Source organism: Rhipicephalus sanguineus, chromosome 9 (assembly GCF_013339695.2).
Source record: "Rhipicephalus sanguineus isolate Rsan-2018 chromosome 9, BIME_Rsan_1.4, whole genome shotgun sequence".
Taxonomy (NCBI): Eukaryota; Metazoa; Arthropoda; class Arachnida; order Ixodida; family Ixodidae; genus Rhipicephalus; species Rhipicephalus sanguineus.
The window spans coordinates 11,926,178-11,952,924 of NC_051184.2; the positions used below are offsets into that span (position 1 = coordinate 11,926,178).

Here is a 26,747-nt window from a genome sequence, read left to right on the forward strand (position 1 = left end):
AATGGGGAATGAGAGACAGAAGAATTCGGCTTTTAGTTAACGCGCACGCTGCGAATTTTTTATTGTTCAACAACGCACAGGAAAAATCTCCCACCGGCACCACCTTGGAGGTCAAAGCGTAAGACTTGTTACGGACTACGACTACTACTACTACCACTACGACGACGACGACGACTACGAGGGACGAACGGGTGCCGCCTTAAGGAGCTTCGCCCCTAAAAAAACCTACTGCTCGCGCTGCACAACCATTCACCGGCCGCCGCGTATATATAGGCACTGGATCTTCACCTGCCATGTACTGCCGCTGAAAGATTTCTCTTGTGCGTAGTTGAACAATAGATTCGCACAGTGCACGTTAACTAAAAGCGGACCGCGGGTCTCTGTCTCTCATTGCCCATTAGCAGTGATTTCGCTGTGGGAAACACCGGCTCACACTGCACGCTTCGCCCCTTCACACATGGGCGTAGGCAGGGGGCTGCAAAAGGGGCACTTGCCCCCCTCCAGCCACACTGGCACTTGCCCCCCACCCTAGCTATATGCCAGCTCTCGCCCCCTCCCCCAGCTGCGATGCAGCACGGGTTTGCACCCCCCAAGGAAAACTCCTGCCTACGCCCATGCCTTCACAGGTTTCACGTTAGTGGAGCTGAAACACCTTTCCCTACATGCTTCGCCCCTCCCCAAATTTTCCTAAATGGAGGAGCTGTGTGCCCATCGTGGGCTTACCAAGCACGCCGACTACACTGACGTTTAAATGGTAACTTATGGTCTTACGTAGTATCAGTACTCACGTTAGAGCACATATGCGTCTGTGTTATCGAAACCAAGTGCGCGGTACGGTGCGCTGATGTGAATACCATGCGTAACTTCCGGTAACGTATTCCTCCGTGGTCGAACGTTTGAACGTAGCTTTCTGAAAATAGGAATACAAACGTGACGTTTTTTTTTATTGTAAAGCACGCATTCAGCTTAAACTGAGCATTTGAGCTATTGCCTTGTGTGGATGCGGTTATGACACATGAGGCACGCTGAACCCGAAATAATATTGGCAACTCGGAGTTCTTTAACGTACACCTCAGTCCAAGTTATAACTCCGGCAAGTTTTTGCGGGCGGTTCATGCTTGCTTCAGGCCATACACCTTCAAACACGCGGCCCGCGGCTTCACACAAGAGTACAATTTGTTTCTGACTTTGCTAAATGGTGCTCGCATCATTTACTCGCCCATCGCGATTATAACGCTTTGTTCGGGTAAGCAGAGACGGGACTGTTTTTGTTTTCGTGAGCCACGCCATGCAGTCACCATGTGTCGAAACAAAACCGCGGAACAAAATCTCCACATGTATTTCATATTCCAGATTTGAGTGATTCTGGAGATCGGTATCGATATCTTTCTCGAATCCAGACACGAAATCTCATTCACAAATGGTTCACATATGAGATAGGGGAAATGCGTTCTTTCAAACGGCAGCGAGTTTGAGACCCCGACGGGGAAATGGACAGACGAGCAAGGCCTGCTTGAGAAACTGCTTCGAAAATGGCTCGCAGCAGAATGATCAGCATGTCTACATAGACCGCAGAATACAGTGCGTGCCCAGCACGTGAGCTTTTTTTGCAAAGACGCACTCCAATGAACCAAGTGCATGTCTATAGAAGAAAATTAGACGCGTTTGAAAATAGATGCGCTTTGTCACTCGTACACCTTGAGTTGTCATTCCCGAATTATTAGACCATACAACAGCGCAAAACAATTTTTTCTCGCATCATCCAAGTCGCACCAACAGCACCGGGGCTTCCGAAAGCCTCCCCAAGGCGTGAATAGCCCTCGGCTGCGAGCGTCCAAGTGCGGAGGAGGGGTCGACCACGCCCACCTATCGAAATACACTCTCTCCGTGCGATTGGGACGGCTGGAGGAAAGCCTGCCGGTGCATGAAATCTTGGAGGCCATGGCATTTCCTGTTGCCTGCGCGGCAGTCACGTGACAAAAGTTGAGGTCTTGAGGCGCGTGCCCACCGGCCGTCGGGCTCGCGGCTCTCGCCGACCGACGGGGACGTGCGCGCGGGAGAGAAGAAGCCGACAGTGTCCGTTGGCATGAGACGACCACGTGCGAAGTTGACGATGGCTGAGCTCAAAGGTCAAACGCATGTACAAAGTCGTTTTGTGGGGTTTGCATTGGGACGAACAGAGCTATCGCTCTAAAGGCGTGGTCTGGCGGTGCCCGGAGAAGAACGCGATGCTTGCCGGTTCGGTACTTACACGGAGGCGCCCGGTCGTCTACACGTAGAGCTTTTTTTCAGATTGCTAAATTGAACGAAGGGAAAATGCAATAAAAACAGCTGCTGGGTTGTCCTTCGATTTCGCCGTATCGAAGACACGAGCTTGTGACCGTGCTTGGACTAATTCACATCGTCAGCCGTAATGTCCGGAACCATAACCGTGATGGCCGTAGCCGTGGTGTCCTTGACCATGGTATCCATGCGCTACGATAGTCGTCACGTGGCCCAGGTGTGAATGGTGACTTGCGCTGTGGCCATGGTGGTGGACGCTGCGTGGGAAGAACCAATTAAAGAGACACTTTTGCGAAAATTCTATGAAAACTGCTTAAGCCACTGGTCTCAAACACGCGGCCCGTGGCTTCACACGAAATAAAAGTTTTCTGACTTTGCAAAATTAGCACTCACGTTATCTCCTGACCTACTGCAATTAATAGCGCTTTGTGCGGGTGAGCTACAGAGACGGGCTGGTTTCAAGCATTTATTTTTCGTGAGGCACCCCATGCGGTCACTGTGAGTCATAGGTTGGCAAATTCACTCATGAGTCGACTCACTCAGACTCAGATCGGGCCGTGAGTCCGGTTTGAGTCCCAGTGAGTACGGTTCAGGAAAATATTGGTGAGTCTGAGTCCGAGTGAGTACTAAGCGTAAAATATATTTCTTGAGTGAATCTGAGCGAGCTCCACCTTTTATTGCCAACCTATATCTCATCTTCAGCATTAATATGAGCTTTATATCGGCTTACGTTTATACTCAAGTCTATTCACACATGTCTAAACGCACGAGCGTTCACGCGCCACCTCAACATTCATTGATCAGAGGCGTGAGATAGGCACGGGAATTTCTTGATAAATATATATAGTGTGAGTGAGTCACATATTTCATAAAAATGACCTCACTTGGTGGAAACCATTGATAAATCGTATTTGAAGGTACAAGATCAAAAGGCGTATCGTAGAGCACCGATTATGAGACATACTGGCCTTAGAGAACATTTACACCATGATCGGAAAAGCTCATTTTACGCTAACGGACTCATGAGTCGACTCATTCAGGCTCACTCAGACTCAGGTCAGGCCGTGAGATTGAGTCCGAGTGAGTCCGGTTGAGAAAACGTTTAGCGAGTCTGAGTCCGAGTGAGCCCTCAGAGCAAAATATGTCTTAATTGAGTCTGAGTGAGCTCCAATTTTCTTGCCGACCTATGCTGCGAGTTGAAACATCGCCCTGGAACGAAAGCTCAATATTTCAGAATCGGTGTCCAGATTTCAGTCATTGTGGAAATCACTATCGATATTGTTCGAAACATAGGCGTGCGCAGAGGGGGGGGGGGCAGGGGGGCGGCCACCCCCCCTAGTCACCTAAGAAGAGGGGGCGCAAAGTCTGCCCCATACATTGACTTAATTGGGAGGGGGGCCGCCGCGACGAACCTTCGCCACCCCCCCCCCCTGCCACGCCCATGATTCGAAACCTGACGTCAAAGCAAGGAGTGGGTGCAACGCCATGTAAGATAAGGTTAAGAAGGTTAGACGACAGGAAAGGTGCACGTCGGTCAAAGTGGTGCCTCAGCGATCGTCTGGGGGAACATAAGGAGACGTTAAAGACTGGTACATTGGCACTTCGTTGCATCAAAGAGTGCGCGTCAGCCGAATGCGCACCTGAGATGGAGAAGACGCGAGTGATAAAAAGATATGGAAAAAGGCAAGAACTAGAGTTATTTGAAGCCTATGTCATCAACAAGTTTGGGAGCAAATGTATCAGCAAGCCGTCTCTTGACCTATTCTCTTGTGAGATTTCGACGATTAGTGCGGTGTGTAATCTGGGTGTTGTTTTTCCGCTATGTGGCAATGGTATCGGTAACACGTGGTGTTGTCATGGCTTTATATTCGCAATCGACGCAAAATAAAGTTTAGTTGCGAGTGCGCCTCTTTCCTGTCGTCTAACTTTGTTAAGCTTTTCTCACGTGGCGCTACAGCCACACCTTGCGATGAACCTGCATTGATATCATTGTTCAGTTTACTGACGTCAAACCCCCCTGAGAAATGACCCATATACCAGATATGGGAGAGGCGTTCTTTCAAAGTGCAACTTTAGGTGACATTTCGTTCAAACTCTCTCCGACTCCCTTCCCTGTCCCGGCCCTTCTGGGGATAAATTTCGTGACCGAGGCCCACTAGCTGAGGTAAGTTTGAGATCCCTAGCGTAAGCATCTCAACAGGTATTGCTCCCTGACTGGTACGCATGCTTGAATGACGTCATTTCGTTTGCTATCACGTGGTGACAGCTACATGGCCAGTTTTCAGAGTGCAGCTCTTAGGCGCCCGTCCCTGCTTTGAGCGGCGTCGCCGTCGATGCGTGCCACAGGAATTGGGCAAGCCCCACTACCGTGTCCAACGAAAATGAAGACAGGAAGCAAAAAAGAAGGCGCTCTTTCGCCGTCGCTGTGCAGAGGAAACACATCGAGAGCCTCCGAAACAAGTGCCAAAGCATGCACCAGGCCCTGGAGACGACCAACTATGATTCAATGGCGCAGTTCTGGGAACATCACGGCGTCATGGACAAAACAGACTACATTGCGGTTCTCCGAGCGGGTACTCCTCGTCCCACCCTCATGCTACCCCGCACCGTGCAGCAAAAGTGGGCCGCTGCGTACAGTATCCCAAGAAGCGTGCCAAGCACGGCATTGCAGAACGTTAGGGCAAAGCTGGACTGGAGGCTTCCTGCGCCCGACGAGTAACGCACAGCTTCGTGTGAAGATGTTGAGGCGCTGTTCACATCGATGCCGTATTTCCTGGCGTATAACCTACCCCTGCATATTACTCGCACCAACAACTAATATATAAAAATAAACTACAAAAAAATCCAGCGTGCTGCCGTGAAGCTGCCTTTCTTGCATTATCACCAAGTATTGCCGTGAAGGTAACTTGCGCACCAACATTTCCACCGAAAATAGGGTAAATTCTCTAAAACGGACACTTCTTCGGACACTGCACCTATAAGAAGAGCATCACCCGAGCATGCTTTTAGTAGGCACGTCGGCTGGCCGCCCGTGAAGAGGATGTCAAACCCGTTCTTCTATTTTAGGCAGGTGAGCAACAAATACTCATCAGTTAAATCTAGTGACCGATGTCTAATTCAGCTGACGTGCCCACGTCGCTTGTGTGCTTTGTGTGTCACTACGTGAAAGACATCGTGAATTTTTCTCTGATGTTTTGTGGTGATGCCGAACCCAATCCAGGGCCTGAAACGGAAAATATGCTGCGTGAACTTCTTGAAGGTCAAAAAACAATGCTAAGAAACTAGAGAAGTTGGAAAACAAGCTTAAGAATGTCGAAGACGCAGTGGCAATCGTTAAAGAACTCGATGCTAAAATTGTGCACTTGGAACAAACAGTGACACAGTTAGATTGACTGAGCTCGAGGACAGGAGCAGGCGGAACAATCTTCTTGTCTTCGGAGCCGACTGGGGAAACGCCAGAATCACTAGCACAGAAAGTGACTGATGATATATTTCGAAATAGATTAGGAGTGAAGGTGTAGAATGAATTCATAGAATTAGCCGTCCGCGTACTAAAAGCCACGCCCTGCGATTTTACAGATGTCTGACCATCGCGAAAAAGTTTCCATTCTGCTACAAATTAAAGGGAGAGAACATATCAGTCTCAGAGGAGTTCTCGGCCGCCACTAGAGAAGTTCGAAAGTGTCTCTGGGATAGCACGGCTGATATCAGGCGAGATGGGACTAAGTCAAAACTGGTCTACGATAAAAAAAAAGCCACACCTCCCCGAAGGGGATCCTGAGGAAATGCGAATGCATTTGGGTGCACCCGATGAGTGTGCGATTAATTAATGAAGAGAGACGAGAGTGTGCACGTAGAGGCGTAATGCTCGAGTTGCATTGTGTTACACTTCGTCCTAGTGGTATCGTTGCCGTGAGAGATTCGACTCACCGACTTCCATTGCTATCAAGACACCAAAGCGCGCGCTCCCTGCATGATATATATAGGTCCGAGCGCGGAGAGGAGGAGCGCCCGAGCTCTCTCTCCGCCGAGCGAGCTCCGCGATGCGAGCGCCTTCACCGGGTACACTCATCCTCTCCCTTACCCTCCGCTGCTCCGCGATGCGAGCGCCATCACACCCCCGCGCGCTCCTCCACTCCCTTACCCTCCACCGCTCACCACCTGCTCCGGTTGCTAGGCGCGGCGCAGCTGTTGCTAGGGGCGAGGAGGAGCCCGCGCGGAGAGATAACACCTGTGCGCACGCCGGCCAGGGACGCAGGACAACCCCCGACTAAGAAATGCATTCGCATTTAAAATCGGCAGTGAATTGTACGACTGCGATAAAACTAAAAAGACACGGGTACTGAGTAATCAACACCGCGGAAACAGGCGGACAACGGGCCGTCAGCTTCACGCAGGCGTGAGAACCACGGAATGAAATAAAGGACTCAATAATACTTTCCGACGTCTTAACCTAAATGCCCGAAGTACAATAAAGAAAACAGCTGACCTAGAAAGCAAAGTTTCCGCTCACAGCCCCATGTATATAGCTGCATGGCGACATTAGTGACTCGGAAGTCGTATCACATGGATACCGTATCTACCGTAAGGACCGTGACTCCCGCGGTGGCGGCGTTGCTATTTTGTACACGGACTCGCTGCGCGTTACAAGACTGCCAGATATTACCAGCATTGAATGCGTATTGGTGAAAGTTCACTTCGAGGATTTCCATTTGGTAATTGCCGGATTTTACCCCCCCCCCCCCCGAACAGGGACGGTACATTTTTTGAGGCGCTTAACGAGTTCGTGTGCAGGACCTTGTACTAATTGGAGATTATAACATTCCGGTAATTAAATGAGATGGTGATTTTCCTCAAGCGCTCTGTGCTTCCGATGATCCACTCGTAGACATTGTTTTATTACACGGCCTATCACAACTAGTAGAAGCGCCTGCAAGAATACAAGGTGATAGTCAATCAGTTTTGGATCTCTTTGTTATTAGTGACAGTGTTCTTGATGGTGAGCCGAGAGTGGACATATTCAAAGGTATCTCAGACCACAAGCTGCTGTGCTCAAAGGGACTGTCTACCGTCCTTCATCGCTTTTCTGTTTTGTACCGCAATAGAAAGCGTACCGTCTGAAGTGTCCAACCTTGCAGCGGTTTCTCTGGAAAGTGAGTAGAAATTTTTAAAGCAGAATTTTTCGATCTGCCTTCGGTCTTCTTCCATTGGCGTGAAACATGCCCAGAACACTGGTTGGTGGACGCGATGACGATTGTAGTGCCGGTAAAAATTAAAACCGAAAGCACATGTGAACCAATACTTACGGCACATACGTACACTCAGCGCTACAGCGACAAAATGTTCATTTTCAAAACCAGACCGCTTATAATACATAACCGCCAGGCAGACAATTGAACACGTGGGATCACTCAGAACAGGCGCGAAAAAAGTCACTCTACCTAAGCAAAATCATGTCATAGGTAATACCGTATATCACCGCTTACGCAAGAAACCAAACTTAGGCGACAACGCTATCGATGGCTTGTTCATACAAAAACCAACAAGTGCATTGTTGCGACCGGGTTTTTGGATCAATCCCACCGCTGACTCCAGTTGTCGTGCCGGTGTATTTGAATCCATCCCTTCTCGGCAACCATGCTGTTGCTACGATAGGGCAGCGTCGTACCCGGACTCCGTTGGTAGCGTAGTCGAGTCTCCGGGTTGAGGAACTGATGCTAGCAAGATGGGAAAACAATAACAAGTTTACTGGCACTTTTTGTACATACCCGTCAGGTGGCTTCGGCAGCGTACCAAGCCAAGCCCAGGTGGTCCATTGTCTCCGGCATCGCCGTCCCAGACTTTGAGGCCGAGATTCTGCCCATTGTTGGTCACTCGCCGTCCCAGGAATTTCGTTTCCAGGAAGGATACAGGTGTTCTAGCAGCGGGAGAACACCTCGTCCGCCGATTCTCTTGGTCAGTGCTTCGCCACCGACAGCCGGTCATAACAGCATCAATAAGTACCGCTTCAACAATCCGACGGGTGATCTCTTCTTTATTTTGACCAACAGTGACTGTGTTGTGAAACTGTCTGCCTGGCGATTGTGGTTTATAAGCGGTCTGAAATAAACATGCTGTTGCTAGTAGCGCTGTCCTTATGTGCCATCTCGTGTCCTCAGGAAAGAAGACTTTTAAAGAACCCCGAGGTCCAAAAATTGTAATGAAGAGAAATATGCGCACTTCTGCTATGTGAACATGCTGCCGCAATAATTTTGCGAAAACTTGCTATAATAACGAAGTTACAGGGGTTCGAACATCCGTTTCAGCTGGTTTCAAATTTCCGCGCGGCCTCGCCACCCTGCTCTTCCACAGGGAGGGCAAGGCGTAGCCCACTGATCTCCACTAGGAGGAGCTGGATGGCGCATCGAGCACGCGGGCGTGAAGCCACCGGAAGCCGCCGTTTTTGTCCCGGAAAAGAGCTTTTCTCTTCTTTTTTTAAAGAAATACCCGCCTGTAGCGCAGTGAACTGTACGAGTCGACCGGAAACGTCGTCAGGAAAGACATTTCACGCGTAAGTACCTCAAAGTTGCACTACTTTTTACGCATTTTGTACGTTGCAGCACTCCGCCGTATTCGGACTGTGTCGGCACGGCGTCTCTCATCTTTCGTGTAACGTTCCTCGCCGTCTAAAGTGAGGCGTAATCGCAGAGTTTGAAAAAATAAAAAAGAAAAACGATTATAACAACCGCTGCCACCCGAGAATATTTCAATTGCGCAACTGAGACGGACAGAAGACGCCAGCTTCCGGGACAAACAGGGGACCTTCCGGTGGCTTCATAGGCGTGCGCAGGGGGGGGGGGGGGGCAAGGGGGGCGAGAAGGGGGGGGGGCGCAAAGTCAGCCCTATACATTGTAGGGGGGGCGAGAAGAGGGGCGCAAAGGCAGCCGCATACATTGACATAATAGGGAGGGGGGGGCGCTGCGACGAACCTTCGCCCCCCCTGAAGGGGAACCCTGCGCACGCTTATGGGTGGCTTCACAAGCGCCCGCCTCGCAGAGAGGGGATGCACCGTCCAGCCTGTTTAACGGAGGTCAGTGGCGTAGCCCGTCGTCGTGACTCTGCCCACTTCGGCAGCGTGACACGACGTCACCAATTGACGTCATCGGCGAGCTTGCTGCGGCTCCTGGTTGTTTATTGTTTACATTGTCGAACTTGACGGGCAGTTTTCGGTTCTTAGGTATTTTTAAACCTTTGTGACAGTTGACAATGCAGCAGGAATGCGTGCTTGCTTTCCAAGACGACGAAGGGGCGCGAGAGAAAAGAACCCCACTTGCCGCGCGAGCGATGGGAAGCAAGCGTCCCAGTTGCCGGAGATTCCCCCTCTCTCCGTTCGATTTGCAACGCTTCTTCCGCCCGGTTCCTCCACTCACGTCGAAGCTAAAGTGTTCTAGAATAACTGCGAGGCGTGTCACCGCAGGGCTAAGAAACAAGGCGCAGTTTCGTAGCTGTGGGTGGGAACAGGAACTGACATTAACTTGTTGAGACCTGGCTTAGACCAATCGACGAGCTCAGTGATACGTCAAGTTGCCCACGGGTAAGTTCGCGTCACTGCATGTACGAGGGTGATTGGTCATGCGAAGGAAAGAAGCACGGGAATTGTTTTTCGAAATGGAGGGTCTGCGCGGCTCGCAGCGCTATTGTATTCGGAAAATGTGATCGCCGCTGCCTACTGTACGAATTGGCGAGCTTGTTTAGGGAATGTAAAAAAAAAAAAAAGTCGAGGCCTGTTTACTCGCCCTTTAAGGGCTCGTTTTTCTTTGTTAGACATAATATTAAGGAGAACTAACAGAGAATAGTGCCACGGAAAGTATAGGGGATGTTCTTTGTAGTAATCAGCATATAAATGTGAAGAAAGTAAAGTGGACGAAAAGTTAACTTTCCGCGCGCAGGGACCGAACCTGCGACCTTCGAATAACGCGTCCGATGCTCTACCACTGCGCTACGGCGGCGGTCGTCCTCCCGTCCGCCTTATGGGCTGTCACGCGACATCAAAGTGTTCAGAAGAGCTTTCAACAAAGGGCTCAGCCATAGTTCATCACCATCGTCAGCCACAGCATTGACAGTAGGTGCACGTGCTGCCTTATGCACGCGTAGTGGGTAGCTCGTTGCTTCGCAAAATGGTGAATTATGGCGTAGTGGGCACCTGGCAACTATGCTTGCAGTAGGCTATGAGAGTTTCAAACGGACAATCCCAATCGAGGTGTCCCCCGACAAGCGGAGCCTGGCTGGCGATCACGTTCGACTCTGGAAGGCGAGGCTTGTCCACGCAGACTCAAAACGGGCAGCCGGCAATCAATACACCATTCTCTAAAGGAGCATGCGGATGAGCCGTTAAATAGGGAACCGGATGCAAATGAGTTTCACAACTTTGCGGTAGCCACCGTGCACGCGTGATTGACATCCCGCCGAAAGATCTTTTGCAAGCTCGTGTTGCTTCGTACCGACCATCGAGTCCCGCAGAAGAAGGAAATACCCGGCTGGCAAGTCACGCGGCCAAGACCCCCGTAGTGTTTTGCCGAGTGTACTTGGGCGCTGCACTAACCTGATCTGCACCAGATCGCACCGCCTTTTTGGACGCGTCGAACGGTGGGGGGTGCATTGAAAAGCAATTGTAAAGTTTCTTAGAGAGCAGCATTTTGGGCTAGTTGGTGATCCACGACATCAAAGAAATTGCGCGACGAAAACACGGACAGAAGAAGAGAAGTACAAACACAGCGCTGTGTTTGTACTTTTCTTCTGTGCGCGTTTTCGTCGCGCAATGTCTTTGATTTCTTAGAGAAACTGCATAAGCCTTCCTAATGAACACGGCTTTGACTTTTGCCAACTAAAATGGCCAGAGTCCCCAAGGCCCGGCAGACGCACTCTTCCCGAGCCATGACTGTACGCCGAGCTACAGGCTAAATTTAAGACCTTTCTCCGAGACTAAGTCGCGGCGCCATCTGCGCATGTAAAACATGCGAGTGAGGGCTTCTGCGCACCAAATTGAAGCGCGTCGGTTGCAAAGGCCTGTAACACAATCTCATTATAAGTGATTACAGAAGGCGACACACTATGAAGAACATTGAACGCGTTACTTCTGTGGTTGATCATGCTGCATAAGAGGAAAGCAAAGTGAATTGCTCGCCTCGCACCCAAGTAGATTTCATCTCATGCAGTGACCCAGGTACAGTGCAGGACATAGAAGTAATAGGCAAGGTAGAGATCGTAGGTTAGTGAGGGGCGATGACAGCGCTCAGTCTGAAAACAGCAGCATTAACCACTAAATGAAAAATCCGGCGGATCCCACGCACTGTGGGAATCAATGTAATGCGAAGCAGCCAGCAAAGAGCTGCACACATCGGCCCGTTTGTCTTTGAGGCAAATGAGGTCATTCATGTCATGACATCTAGTACAATATATATCGTATGTTTGTATGCGTGCATGCATGCGCAATCTGGTATATACCGTGCAAATGAAACGTATATTCTGGTATATACAATGCGGGACCTGCCATTTATGTTCGTCAAGAACTCATGTCATGCCGCGGCAATTTTGGTATGTATCCAGGTAATAAAATGGTCGGAAGTGCACCAAGACAGTGTCATGTAAGTGATGCCGTACATGACATGCATCTGACGATTTTCATGGTACCACCTGTCATTTATGTCCGTCATAAAGTCACGTCGCGCAATACCAAAGTTGGTGCATATCAAGCTAGCGAAACGGCCACGACCACTCCATGAGCGTGGCATGTAAATCGTGCCGTCCATGACATGCATGTCATTATTTTAATGTTGCCACCTGTCATTTATGTTCGTCATACAGTCACGTCGCGAAATATCAATGTTGGAGTATCAAGCTAGCGCAATATGCCACGCAATATTACATGAGACTCCTCCCACCACACGACACTCGTATAGTGTTTTTTCCCAAGTATTTTCAAACAATGGGGCAGCTTTGTGGTAGAGCACCTGCTTGGCCACGCAGGCGGTCTGGGTTCGATTCTCACCCGTACCGAAGATTTTTATTTTTTATTTTATTAGGTCACAGAGAACGCAGATTTTCCGCTCCCAACCAACGACGCCGACACAGGAATTTCTGCGAAACGAGCTCTTTAGCGCTGTCGCGTTAATATTACCAAGAATGTCAACGACGTAGTGAGGCTGGCAGAGGACTCTGAACTGTAGAGTTGGCAGATAAATCATCCATCCTTATGCGAAAGGAGAACCTACCGACGAGGTTACAAAGATCATAAGCGATATGCTCCGCGGGAATGCTGACGGAGAAGACGGCATAAAAGCACCGATGGGATTTAATATGGAAGAAACCTGAGTTCCGCCTCAGGCCATCAAGAAAGCCAATGAGCTGGAAAATGCCAACATTACATGTAATCACAAGCAGGATTCGGGAAAGGACACTCCACAATGGATGACAGCCACGTGATCAACCGTGTAATTGATGAAGCTGCTGAGTACAATACGCCCCTTTATATAGCTTTCACGGACGAAACAAAAATGCATTCGACTCGGTAGAAATAGCAGCAGTCTTGAAAGCACTGCTTCTCCAAGGAGTATTTGAAACCTTAACCAACATCTACACAGACTCCACAGGTGCTTCTCCGCAAGAAAAACAATAGAACAGCGACAGGTAAAGGGGCTAAACAAGGAAATACGGTATCTCCAATGGCATGCTCCACAGTTAAAACAGTGGGCTGTGTACAAAGTGAAATAAGGTTTAATGCAGAAAATCTGAGCAGCCTAACATTTGCCGATGACCTCTTCAGCAATGATGGCGCAAGAAATGAGCGAAACCGAGAAAGTATTAAAGTAGAAATAAACGTGAATATCCTCAGGAAACAAATAATGCTCAATTGCCTGGCCAAGAAGATCACGACTGGCTAGCAACCATCGGTGCCTGTGTCAAGCCGGGAAGCCTGCTGATGAAAACGAGAAGAATTATGGTAATATCATTGTTGTATTCTTTCTTTTTTTTCTTCTGTCCATGCAGCTATTTTCTATTGCATTTTTGGTATGAGGATGTTTTGTAGTAGTTTTTATGTACGCAGTTTTTTTACACTGTTATTTGTTATTATAGTGTTAGTTTATATGCGTTATGATTATTTTATCGTGTATTAGACATCTTGTAGACAATTTAATTGTCCTTGTAAAGGGTTCACTGGCCTCGTCAAGCTGTCCATAGCCAGCTTTTAGCCAGTGAACCTCTTCAGAACCTGTTTATTTCTGGGAAAATAAAATGATTTGATTTCATTTGAAATAGGGATGGGCATTCCCAAATCATGACAGGAAATCTAGAGAAAAAATCAAGGATCAACTTGAACGCGCACTGGAATGAAAAGTGATGGGCGTAACATGAGGAGATGGTCCAGACCCGCTATACTGGGATGCAGGACAGGCCCCTCCCAGATGACTGAAGCGCCGCAGTCATGTCGTCAGCAACATTACCCGAAGACGGGGTCGTTGGCCGTCCGGCTAATGACGTCAGTCTATAGCGCGCGCCCATCGGTGCACCCTCGTATGCCAATGAGGAGGAAATGCCGCTGCCTTCTAAAGCTGAACCCAACCATGGTTGACAATAAGCGAGACAAATGGCCACGCAATGCGCAGTGCAGTTTGATGACGATGGCCATGGAGTCTCTACTCTACTCGTGGACGAATGAAAAATTTAGGTAAGCACACTTGCCTGCCACACAGAGTAAAGATTTTCAACAGGAAAATGTTTTATGCCGAGGTCCACCGAGAACTGATGCCAATTGAAAGGATAGCTCAGTAAGAGCGCCACTCACTGAAGATGTCTTGCTGCACGCGTGGCATGTGAGGGATGGCTATGCTAGCTTATTAAAAAACGGGTGAGCCGTTGGCCTGCGTTCTCGAGGCCAACTTCTCTTGGAGGCCAGGCAGAAGACGTGTCCTTTGCCTGCGAGGGACAGTCCGATTTGCTCTTTTGCTAGGCACGTTTCGCATGCTCCTTCTGTGCTTCGTATTACTGTCATTCGTGCATGTGCCCGTGTCCCATGCCAGCGTGTGCCTCTTCCTTGGTGCCCTCGTCTCTGAAACCCCTCGACAAGCCTGCTTTCAGAACCTTATCAGAACGTGTACATGTTTAGAAGGGGAATGGTTCGAGGGGTTCGTTTCTTTGTTAAACACAACTAATGAAACCAGCAGACACTTAAGCCAAGGGCATTATCTGTCGTTTCGCTAAATGTAGTTTAATGGTCCTCATCTAAATTGAAAGGTATTAACCCTTACGGCCCTGGCGGTGTCAATTGACACCACTACACAACATTTCCCCTAGCACTTCGGAAATGGAACCAAGACTGCGCATTCTTGGGGGAATACTTCTTCAATGATCCCCACTGCGACTGACACCTAGATGGTGACATGCTTGCGGAGCTGGTAGACGCAAAGAAGCTTGACCGAAACTCCATGTGCTAAGCTGGGGATAATCTTAACAATAGACGCTATACTCACCTTCGGTGCTTCGGATTTGGGTGTCAGGCACAGGAATGTTTTTGATGCTGTTAGTGCTTTCCTTCATGAAACAAAACGAATTCCTAATGGCAAACTTATTCCGATAGTAGCAATGAATCAATAAGGAAGAAAAATAAATAAATAAAAAATAATAAGACGTTCGGTAAAACATTATTTTCATTATTCTAATTTCTAGGTAGGATGAGAAGTCTGGGCTGAATGTACAAATAATTATTGTACTTGTTCTGCTATATGTTTGATTTATTTTGTGTTAAATCATTAGATATGACTTGAGAACTTCGTATTGTGATGATTGAAGCTGAAATGGGCTGTGGGGCACGGGCTTACGCGGCACAGAACAGAATAGAACAGGTGGCCTAGCGTACGGGCGTTGTCTCTGTTCTCTTCCCCTCCAATGGCGCAGTCGCGAAACACAGAGCCATCAGAAGTCGTAAATCCGCCTGCCTCTATCACCCTTCGAAGCGGACGAGTGCTTTCGGACTCGCAGCCACTACCTTCCGGGGACGGCGTCCAGGCCTCCACGGCGGCTCAACCACAGGGTTGCGACTTCGAAGTGACCCGGTTCTTGGGCGTGTTGACGCAACGCCTCAACAACATAGCAAGTAGCTCCACTTCCGCCATTGGATGCGCCGCACCTGGGCCGCTACCTGAGACTGCTATTCCGGAATTTCACGGGTTTCAGGACGATCCTACCACCTGGGTCTCGACCGTCGTCTCTGTCGCCACGAAATACTCTTGGCCAGAATCTACGAAGAAATCCGTCGCGGAAGGGCGCCTCCGAGGAGCTGCACAAGCCTGGCATGGTCTTCAGGGAAACAAGTATGCCTCATGGACTACTTGGTGCGCGGCCCTCACGGCCACATTTGCACCGCTTCCGGGAGCCTATGACACTCGCTTCATGGAGATGCGGTCTCGCCGGCAAGCCCGAACTGAAGACATTGCCGCATACATCTGCGACAAATTATGCCTCCTGCAAGCTTGCGATATTGCCTGGCCCTCTCCGGCAGCCAGACAGTATGTCATCGATGGCATATACGATGCGACGCACGCGGCCACACTGTCTGTGCAGACAGTCCATCATGACATCTACGCTTTTATCCGACAAGCGGCAGAGTTGCAGGAAACTGCAAGACGCCGCGCTCCTGCAGTCTCCCCACCGGAACCCGCGACCTCGCGGCGCGGATGCTTTTCCTGCGGGCGATTTGGGCATGGATACGAGGCCTGCCCACAAGCGCCGCGCCAAGCCATCCAGTTCCAAGCCCGGCCGCTTCCAACAGTTCGGACCCGCGTCGACGGCATCGGTGAGCTCACGGCACTCCTGGATACTGGAGCCCAGCGAACGGCGCTGCTTCGCCGTCACGCCCCAGTCATCCTCCAGCCTTGGACCGAGGCGCCCCTACGGGGCCTCGGCGGCAGCGTACTCCCTGTAGGTGCGGTGGACCTGCAGCTACACACCGAAGCCGGGAGCAAGTTTCTTGCTGCCGTTCCCGTCTTCGAGGACCTACCCGCCGATATGGTCCTGGGAGCGGATTATCTTCTGCCTGGTGACGTACAGCTTGTCATCGAGGGTGGTGGAGTTTTTCTACGCCCATTAGTCGCGGGTTCCGCAACTACTGCAGTCACTGCAGGTGAGCTTGACGGACCTACTACCCTTTCCTCACTGCTCGAACGTCATAGACGGATCTTCGCGGAAAGTACATCGCAGGTCCCAGGGACAAGCTTACTTGAATATCGCATACCCACAGATGGCCATGCGCCCATCTCTATACCACTACGACGCTACGCCGAACGAGCCGTCATTGCCGAGAAAGTGCAGGAAATGCTGGCCGCTAACGTAATTAGACCATCGTCTAGTCCCTGGGCGGCACCCGTCGTCCTTGTCCAGAAGAAGAATGGGAGCCTCAGGTTTTGTGTCGATTATCGGGAATTAAACAAGCACACCATTCCCGATTCATACCCACTGCCCCGCATTGACGACGCCATTGACACGGTACGGCACTCTAAATTATTTTCATCACTTGATCTTCGTGTGGAATATTGGCAAATTAACGTTGCTCAAGAAGACAAGTGCAAAACAGCGTTCCGGACACCTTCCGGTCTCTACGAATTTAACCGCATGCCTTTTGGGCTGCGAACAGCACCAAGTACATTTCAGCGCGCCATGAATATTGCCCTCGGCACATTGAAAGATCATGCGTGTGTCGTGTATCTGGACCACATATTGGTCGTGGGCACAACGGAGGAAGAGCACCTTCGCAACTTGGATGAAGTTCTCCAAAGGCTGTTCGATGCTGGATTCCGACTGAACAGAGAAAAATGAGAAAAATGCCAATTTCTCTCGGCCACCATCCCGTACTTAGGACACACCATTTCTGCAGATGGTATTCAACCTTTGCCTGAAAGAGTAGCAGCGGTAGCAAACTTTCCTGCTCCAACGTCTGTGAAACAGCTGCAGGCATTTTTAGGTCTCGCGTCGTACTTGCGCAAGTTTGTTCCCAACTTCGCATCGACAGCAGCTCCACTCACAAATATGCTTAAGAAAGCGTCGACTTTTGCGTGGGGCCCTTCACAAGATGCCGCCTTTCAAACCCTCAAGCACCGTCTCACACAGTGCCCCGTTTTGAGTCATTTCCAGGACAAATGGGACACTGAGGTTCACACTGACGCAAGCCAGGTTGGTCTAGGAGCGGTCCTCATTAAGCGCGACCCAGACGGAGTTGAACATGTTGTAGCTTACGCCAGCCGCAAGTTATCGGACACGGAACGCCATTACCACTCGAACGAGTTGGAGTGCCTGGCTGTTGTCTGGAGCGTGGACGAGAAGTTTCGTCACTACTTGTTCGGCCGCAAGTTCACGGTGGTGACGGACAACGCTGCGATTGCGTGGATGTTTGCCAAGCAACACCTGAAGCACAAGTTCGCCGGCTGGATCATCCGACTGCAAGACTACACTTACGACGTGAAGCATCGAGCAGGGGCGCTAAACCAGGTTACCGATGCGCTATCGCGGAACCCTTGCGAGGAAAGCTTACCACAACCCAAAGAAGGCTGGATTTGGTTCTCGCAGCAGGATGTTTCGAACTCTCAGCGGTACGATTCAGATTTGGCAGCAATCATAACGTCGCTCGAAGACACGCAGATGAATTCAAAGTTTGTCCTCCGCGGAAGAACATTGTATCGACGCCATTGGACCAGCAACCAAGGAGAACGGCACCTCTTAGTGATTCCATCGACCATGCGTTCTGAAATCCTGCACCCCATCCATGATGCCCCGGAAGGTGGACACGTAGGCCGACGAGCTACTCTGCGGAAGATCCAGGAACGTTTCTAGTGGCCGAGGATGAAAAAAGCGTTCAATTGTACGTCGCAAGCTGCGAGATCTGCGAAAAGCATAAGCGTCGCCCGGGATGCCAACACGGACTACCAACACCTATTCCACTCCCTGACACTATTTTCAACACCATCGGGATTGATCACGTCGGTCCATTACCAACTACAGCCGCAGGGAACAGATATATACATTGTAGTGGCAGTGGACCACTTGTCGAAGTTTGTGGAAGTTGCTGCGGTGCCCTCTCTCGCCGCTGGCTTTGTAATAAAATTTCTACAGGACCGCTTTGAATGGAAGTACGGCCTACCTAAGAAGATCATTTCAGACAGAGCAACCACTTACCGAAGTCCTGAACTCCGATCGTACCTCCGAAATGCAGGTGTCGATCATCAGATCACTTCAGCATACCATCCACAAGCGAATGGCCTAACGGAGAGGTGCAACCAGACCCTATTGGCTCGACTCATTCCTTACTGCAACAACAAGAAACCAAATGAAGCAGACTGGGATGAGCACCTGCAGGCAGCCGCGTACGCGATTAAAACGGCGTTCCAGGTTTCCATTGGTACTTCACCTTATGAAGTTGTCTACGGGCAGATTCCGAAGCTGACGGCCGTCAAGAATTTGAGCAGCCCCTTAAAAGTCGGGCGCACCGCTTCACGACAGACCGCCTGCCGCGTCGTCCGGGCTAGGGCACGCAAGACAGCTGCAAATGTGCAAGAGGCCCAGACACGGTACTATGACCGCCGTCACCGACCAGGGCCGCAGTACAAGGTCGGAGACGAGGTGTGGGTACAACGATGCGCGCAATCGCCGGGCAAAAAGCTTTACCCGAAGTATGAAGGACCTTCGTCATCACTGAAAAGCTGGGTGAGAACACGTGGCGTGTATGTTATCCGTCCTGTGAAACGAGTGCGGACAAACGCTGGAAAAACAATTTTTCTGTGCACGTGTCTCGTATCAAGAAAAGAGAGTTTCGGCAGAACCATACCTGCCAACTTTGGAGAAACGGAATGCGGGAGATTTACTCAACGGGGGAGGGGGGGGGGGGTATAAAATATTTCGACCGCGGGAGGAGGTGTTATAAAGTATGCCGACCGCGGGGGGGGGGGGGGGTGTACTGCGATAGCAATTATATGTACATTAGGCAGTTTTAGAACAGCGTACGCAAAGCTTTGCGCCGGCTTTTAGCGCAACTGCGCCTGCGCGTGCGTCGTACGCTAAGCGCTTGCGGGCTCCCGGTAAGTGACGGAAATAGCGGGCCGCAAACGCTAACGCTAACCTAGCGTACGCAATTCTAAAACTGCCTACTGTCAGCGGGATTTTGCGGTCGCCGCTGATCTGTACAGAGTCCAAACCGATAACATCGCTTACGCATCGTCTGTTTCACGTGCGAGTAAAAGCGCGCTAGCGCTAGGGACCAACGCGGTTGAAGCAGAGATGAAACGACCCGGCCGTCACCGTCGCGCGAAGGGCACATGCGATAACATCGCTCCGCGTGCGAGGCCTGTCGTCGCTTGCTTACCAGTTATTTCGTCGGGCAAGGGACCATAAGGGCGCCGTTGAGACGGGGACGGTCGCGAGCGCTGGCGAACGCGCTATCTCGACAGACATCGGCTACCCTTTTAAGTGCTGGACTGCGGCGCAAAGTGCACAGCTACTTCATGCGCAATGAAACCGAGTTGAACCTTTCTACTACCGTTAAAAAGAAGAATCCTTTCTACTACGTGGCCAGACAACTTTGCTCATGTGGCCAGACAAAGCACTGGACGCGCGGGGCAAAACTGGATTTCCGGGAGATTTTCCTATGACCCGTACAACCGGGAGAAACGTTCAAAATCCGGGAGCCTCCCGGGTAATCCGGGAGACTTGGCAGGTATGCAGAACTGACAAGTCGCGTTTCGTGTATGTTTTTGTTAAAGAAACGAACCGACGCAGTGTGGCCGAATGTGATGATTGAAGCCGAAATGGGTTGTGGGGCACGGGCTTACGCGGCACAGAACAGAATAGAACAGCTGGCCTAGCGTACGGGCGTTGTCTCTGTTCTCTTCCCTTACAGTATCAACAATTCTTGGCCAATCCCCCAGTGTGGGTATTAGTGATGTGTAGAGGCACATCATCATCATCGTCATGGGTGACGCTGAGTCGGGTCAGCTGAGGCGGGTAAGCGCCATTTTCGGGTCGGTAGCTGTTTCAATGAGTATCACTCTGAAAAACGAGACGTGGTTCACATTTTGTGTAATCTTGTGAATAGCAGGAAAAAAAGGTGCTATTTTTCTCATTTCACAACCGTTGAACCCTGATGACCTAATTTGATGTCATGTCTGTAAATCTATTAATACTTGCACCACTGGCTCAATTTTTAGTATGTGGTCTTCTCAGATCATAACTATTAGGAAAGTACGCACAAAAAAATGTCGCCGACCAAAGTAAAAAATTCCAGGGCTGAAAGGGTTAAAGTGGACGAAAAATCACACTTTTCGTCGGTGGTATATATGATCGCACAACCTTCGAATTACGCGTCCGATGCTCTAGCAGTTGAGCTACGACGGAGGGTGCTCACTCGTCCACTTTGTAGGGTATTTAATCCCTGGTAGTGCTAGCCGCGCAATTAGGCCGTGCGTTCAGATGCCGCCGACGGAAAGGGTGATTTTTCGTCCACTTTAACTCCTTTGAATTTAGGCGAAATACTAAAGTTAAAAACAACAAATAATGTAGCACAATCGAACAAAAATTCTTACACTACGTCGCGCAAGGCACAGCCGAGCTGGTGGGCACCTTTGGCTGCTGCTGGTCCTGGCTGGGCTGTTGCCCCCTCGCTATTATTCTAAGGTACACACATGCTTTTATCTTTCTCCTATGTCTTCCTTTTCGTCTATCTCCTGGAACATAACTGCTCTGCGGTAAAACTCCTATAGCGCGTATGTGCCACACAAACTGGGCAAGTCCCACTGGTCCACTCAGTATTAGAGAAGGGAACACGCGGCCGCAGGTTAACACCGATTAATGGACACACCGGCAGCGTCTTCGGCCGTGCATCTATCTTTTGCTGCAGCCAGACCATTCTAACCGATTAGGGGCCGCACGCTTCTCTTGTTAACCATCTCTGCTTGGGCGGTGATTGAGCGCGCGCCAATTCATGATGATGATAATTTGCTATCTACGTCACACGGCAAATCTCGAACATAACAGCTCTGCTGCAACAAAAAACAGCCACTCAAAATGAACGAGCACGTTCCTGGGGGTCCGCGGTCGGAAAGCGCAGTCTGGATGGACCTCTCCACGTAAGAACAACACGAATGGCGGCGGAGAAAACCTTACGGGTAGGCTACGGGCACGGGCACGTGGTACGGGCAGTGCTTGGTCTCGTGATACGGGATAGGCAGCGGCACGGGCATAATGCTGTGGCGGCCCAGCAGAGCGGCTGCGGCCGCCAGCTTGAGCATCTTGCCCGCACTCGAGCACTGCGCCCCCAGCAGCAGCAGCAGGAGCAGCGTCAGCATCATCAGCACAGCCTGCGCGAAAGAAACTTTGCTCACTTGGGTGTAAAATACTCGGAACCTGCACAGCACTCCGCAGCTTACGGGCAGTTTTTGGCATCTCACTGAGGATGTTGTGCGGGTCTTTATCCTGGCAAACCGTCGTGTATAAACGACGTTGCGAGCTCTGTAATAGTTTTTCTGTGACAGAGGGATGCTTCATACGGTTCCGTCGCGTCGACGCTCTCTATCAGCCGAACCCACAGTTTTGAGACAACACGGAGCACGTGATTTCCATTCCATGGTGGCCTTGTGTGCTATGGAAAATCATGGTATGTAAGCTTGTTCTATATGGCTTCCCATTCCAGGACAGAGATTCCACGGATGTTTATACTTGGCATGTCTTGCACTCGCTCGCGTCTAGCCTAACAGAGACAGTCGGTTTGTCCCTGTGAAGAGCACATGGCCTTGAAGTCCTCGCATACGCTGTTCTGAGATTCACACAGATCGCGATCATCCATCATTGTTGCGTGTTCAGAGACTGCAAGACGAAGCTTCGGGCACGGCAGAAAGAGTGCTCAAATAGGGAATATGACGTGTATTAAACTACTCGCCGCTTTCAACGCACAATGTACCATCTTAAATACCATGAGCTCCTTTCTATATACATAGGTCCGGGAATACAGCCTTTAGTACTAATGAAACACACGCGCACAAAAAAAAAAAGAAACGTTCGTCTCACTTTGCTTTTTTCAGGCTATGACTTCTCCAGCTTATTTGAGGAGCAAAAAAAATCAACTTCAGACACAATAGCTAAGAAACATAATTCTCTTGGTGGCACAAGGTTGGTACCGTAATTCGAATTTTTTACTAGTGAATCGCCTTATTCAACATGATAGCTAACATGGATAATCTCGACGCACATTCCTTATATATGAGAATAGCCTCAGTTTACCTCCAGTAAACAACGGGAGAAACAATGTTCTTCGTGAACATAACTAGTATGTTTTGTGAAGTCGCAAATACACTGCTTACAACAGGCTTTCGTTGTAACCCAAACAATACTTCCGATTGCAACTCTTTCTTTTGCTTTTTCCCAAAAATTGCACGCACCGAAAAAGAAAGTTTTGAGAGCTTTGTACTTACGACTGGGCAGAGCTCTAATGCAGCGCGTGCTCTTGTGTGCATGGACTATTTATTATTGACGACAAATACAACACCAATATCATGTTGCCGAAAGCGTGTAAAGTAATAATATACATCGAGATACCCTTTCATTGTGAAAGGGTATTATTTCAAATTTGAAATTCAAATTTTATTTACCAGACAAAACTGGAAGGTCGCCAAGGCTAAAAGCCGTGAGAACGGCTTGACAAAGGCCCTGGTGACCTGTACATACACACTGGCAGTAGTGCGGAAATGATTAGAAGTACATAACATGCAAGTACAATATAAGCATGAACAATACATACTAATTCAAAAATGATTTCACAACTGAATATTGTTTTGAGATACATATTTTAAATGTGTAAAAAAAAAGGTTTCCAAAAATCAATGTACATCGTGCATAGACCATCGTATACATTGTCTAAAAGCACACATATATACATTTCGTGAAACACATACATACATATCGCTAATATAAAGCAAGATAACAAGATGTAACATAATACAATGTATTTATACACTAGACTAAATTATGAAAAACATGAAATAGACTGTGAAAAGTTTGTTGCGCTTGTTCCTATGACGCCAGAGAGCAGAAATGAGAGTGTAATTGTTTCTTGTTGCAGGCGATCGTACTTTCGTGCGCGTTAAGTGTTGTGGGAACGTTGTAGGCCAAGGCTTGGTATTTATACGCAGCGCGGAAACGCGGTACGAACCAAATGTCTGTATTTCTTGCGGGAACTGTAATGACACGACGCTCTAGGCATGATAGTGATCTAATGAAGTTGGAGAGCTCCCTATGCGAAAAATAAAGTGTGTGCAATAAGCGAAATGTATAAAGGTTGTCAGCTCGTATTATATTGAATTCTTGGAAAGCTTCACGCGTTGTTCCGAACGGGTCAATATTTCCAATTTGGCGGATTACCTTTCTTTGCAGAGTGATGACTTTATTTATATTTGCTTTGCTTGTCGTGGCCCATACAAGGGTGCAATACATTAGATGTGAATTAAACAGCGCGTAATATATCTGAAGTTTGACCTTCAGCGGAAAAATGTTACGACAACGAGGCATCACTCCTGTTACCGAAGAAAGCTTCTTACAAACAAAATTTACATGTGTGTCCCAGCCTAGGTTGGAAGAAAAATAAACTCCAAGTATTTTGTGGGTATCAACAATATCTATCGGCACTGATTCAAGAACTAAAGGTTGATGGGTAGTGAGTACTTTATTTCTGGCATGAAAAACAATGGCTTTGGTTTTGGTCAGGTTAATTTTAAGCTGGTTCCTTCTGGACCATGATGAAATCCTTGAAAGTATATCATTTGCTTTACTTATAATATCATCTAAGTTGACGCCATCAAGGAGTATTGTTGAATCATCCGCATATATGACGTATTTAACCGTTGTATCTAGTTGAACAATATTATTAATGTAAACATTGAACATCAGCGGGCCAAGTATACTGCCTTTCGGTACACCACGAGTGAGGGGCAAGAATGACGAGCTATTTCCATTAATGGAAACACTTTGGCATCTATTGCTAAGATATGATTGAATTAAAGATTTGCCAACACCAGGAATGCCATTTGATTCTATTTTCTCTAACAATATATGATGATGAAGCGAGTCAAATGCCTTACTGAAATCTAGAAAGATGCCGAGTGTGAATTTATTTTGTTCAAAGTTATGAAGTATAGCTTCCTTTAATGTCACCAACGCAGTTTCAGTGGACTTGCCGCATCTAAAGCCAAACTGCGCATCTGTTAGCACATCATGTTTGTTAAAGAATTTCGTTATGCGTACATGAATAATTTTTTCTAAACATTTAGAGAAGACGGGAAGGACCGATATAGGCCTGTAGTTACTTTCTGTGTTGCGGTCACCACCCTTAAAAATGACTGATACTCGGGCTTTCTTCATGGCTTCTGGAAAAACACCATGTTCAAGAGCTAAGTTATATATATAGGTTAGTACACCACTAAGTAAATATAAAACGTGTTTTATTCGTGTGATCTGCAAGTCATCGGCGTCAAGCGATTTAGTATTATTTAGATGCTTGAACACTTCGCATACTTCACTTTCATTTGTTGGGTCAAGAAAAACACTCTGCATCACGTGACTGCACCCGGCGACAAAATCGGCGTTATCATTGCGCAACGCAACTGCATTTATGAAGTACTCATTAAAATGATTTGCGAGTGCTGCGCCATTTAAATCTTTACACCCAAAGTTTATAGACTCAGGCGAAGCATTTTTATTATCACGACCGAGTATGGTATTAATTAGCTTCCACGTTGCACTTGAGCGTTGCCGATTGGTATGTTCAAAAATACGCTGATAGTAGGCTTTCTTGGCACGTTGAAGTTCAGCATTTAATCTATTTCGAAGTTTTTTAAATTCTTTCAAAGTTTCAGCAGAGCGCGTACGTAAAAAACTGTGATAACAGACGTTTTTACGCTTTCTCATTGTCAAATGCTCGCGAGTGACCCAGGGTTTTCTTGCCTTTCTTGCAGATTTTAACGTTTTGAAAGTAAAATGTTTCGCGTAAATGCGTTGAAAAATTTGGATGAACGCATCATATGCGTTATCGGCATTTTTCTCTTTAAATACAGACGACCAGCATTGATTGGATATATCGAGAGTAAAAGCTTCAAGATTTCGAGATGTAATATGCTGTATGGTATGCAGCACCTGCCGCGTCCCTTTATCGAGAGGTTTGCAAAAGTAGTTCATAAACACGGGACAGTGGTCACTAATATCCGGTGTCATTGTGCCTGCGCTATAAATTACTGTGTCAATATTGGTAATGTAAAGATCCAGTGCTGATGCAGTGGAGCATGTAATTCGTGTTGCGTACTAATTAGATTTTTAAATCCACTAGAGAGTAAAAGGTTATTTAGCTCGCGAGTGACACAGTTATCCTCCAGTACGTTAATATTAAAATCTCCTGCAGAAATGAGGAGGAAGTTATTACAACAAGCATATTCCAAGAAGTTATCGTAAAACTGCATGAAACTTGCCATGCTTCCATTTGGCGGCCGGTAGATTACCGAGATCAGCTCATCTTTAAACTGGACTGTATTTCATAATCATCTGCTATCTTACTGAATTCAGGGACGACGTGGCAATTCTTTTTTGTCGTAACGAGCAAAGCAACCCCTCCTCCTCGCTTATGAGTCCGATTAAGGTAGAATGTATTGTAGCCATCCAGAGTAAAAGTTGGTTCCTCATTTGTACCCCATGTTTCAGTCATCATAATGAGGTCAAATTTTAATTGGAATTGTTCTAAAAAGAATGCAACGTCGTCCCTTTTATGATTAATTGACCTTGTGTTAATATGCAGAACTGAGTTGCTTGTTTTGTTATGTAAGCAGATATCATGAGGAAAAGCAAGCTCTAGATAATCCATAGCGAGTAAACAAAAAAAGAACGCTCTTCAAAAGTTTCTAGTAAGCACATCAGTTGACATTACGCAGACGCAGAACCACTCTGCCCTCCAAAAATCCTCGGGTCCTCAGCCACGTAGGAAGTCTCCGCTCGCAGTGTCGCATGCTGGCTGCACCTATCCCCGTTTCCCTTATGCATTAACAGCCAGTTGCTGCAACGTGATGGCACACCAAATGGATGACCGGAACGGTCTGCGATATAGTCCTGGACGTGTACCCGAAATACTCGAGGTCGCGATAAAGGTTCTAGAACAAAATCGTTCCACGAGACCACTGGAGATGTTCAAAGGGGGTTCAAATATATCGTAGACTGGACTCTGTGAGCAGTGACTGCGGTTCCTCAAATCGGCAAGAAAAAAGGCCACGAACCATGTGTAGTCATGTTTAGGTTGTTTGATCTCCGCCAGCGAACACTGGTTAAAACAATAGTGAGTGAGTGAGTTAGTGAATAACACCATTGAGTTCCTGCAGGTTTCCGGGCCGGGTTCCCGCCTAGGAGCCGGCCGAGAGTCT

General features: G+C 48.5%; 1 protein-coding gene across 1 annotated transcript in view; it reads right to left on the reverse strand.

Moving 5' to 3' along the window:
* Positions 1-2,346: 2,346 nt before the first annotated feature.
* Positions 2,347-26,747, reverse strand: part of LOC119404075 (uncharacterized) — a 36,761-nt gene continuing 12,360 nt past the window's right edge. The window contains exons 3-4 of the mRNA XM_037670686.2: positions 21,463-21,656; positions 2,347-2,540 (exon numbers count right to left, since the gene is read on the reverse strand). Coding sequence (XP_037526614.2) covers positions 2,405-2,540; positions 21,463-21,656 — 330 coding nt within the window. The 3' untranslated portion in view covers positions 2,347-2,404. The remainder of the gene's footprint in view (positions 2,541-21,462; positions 21,657-26,747) is intronic.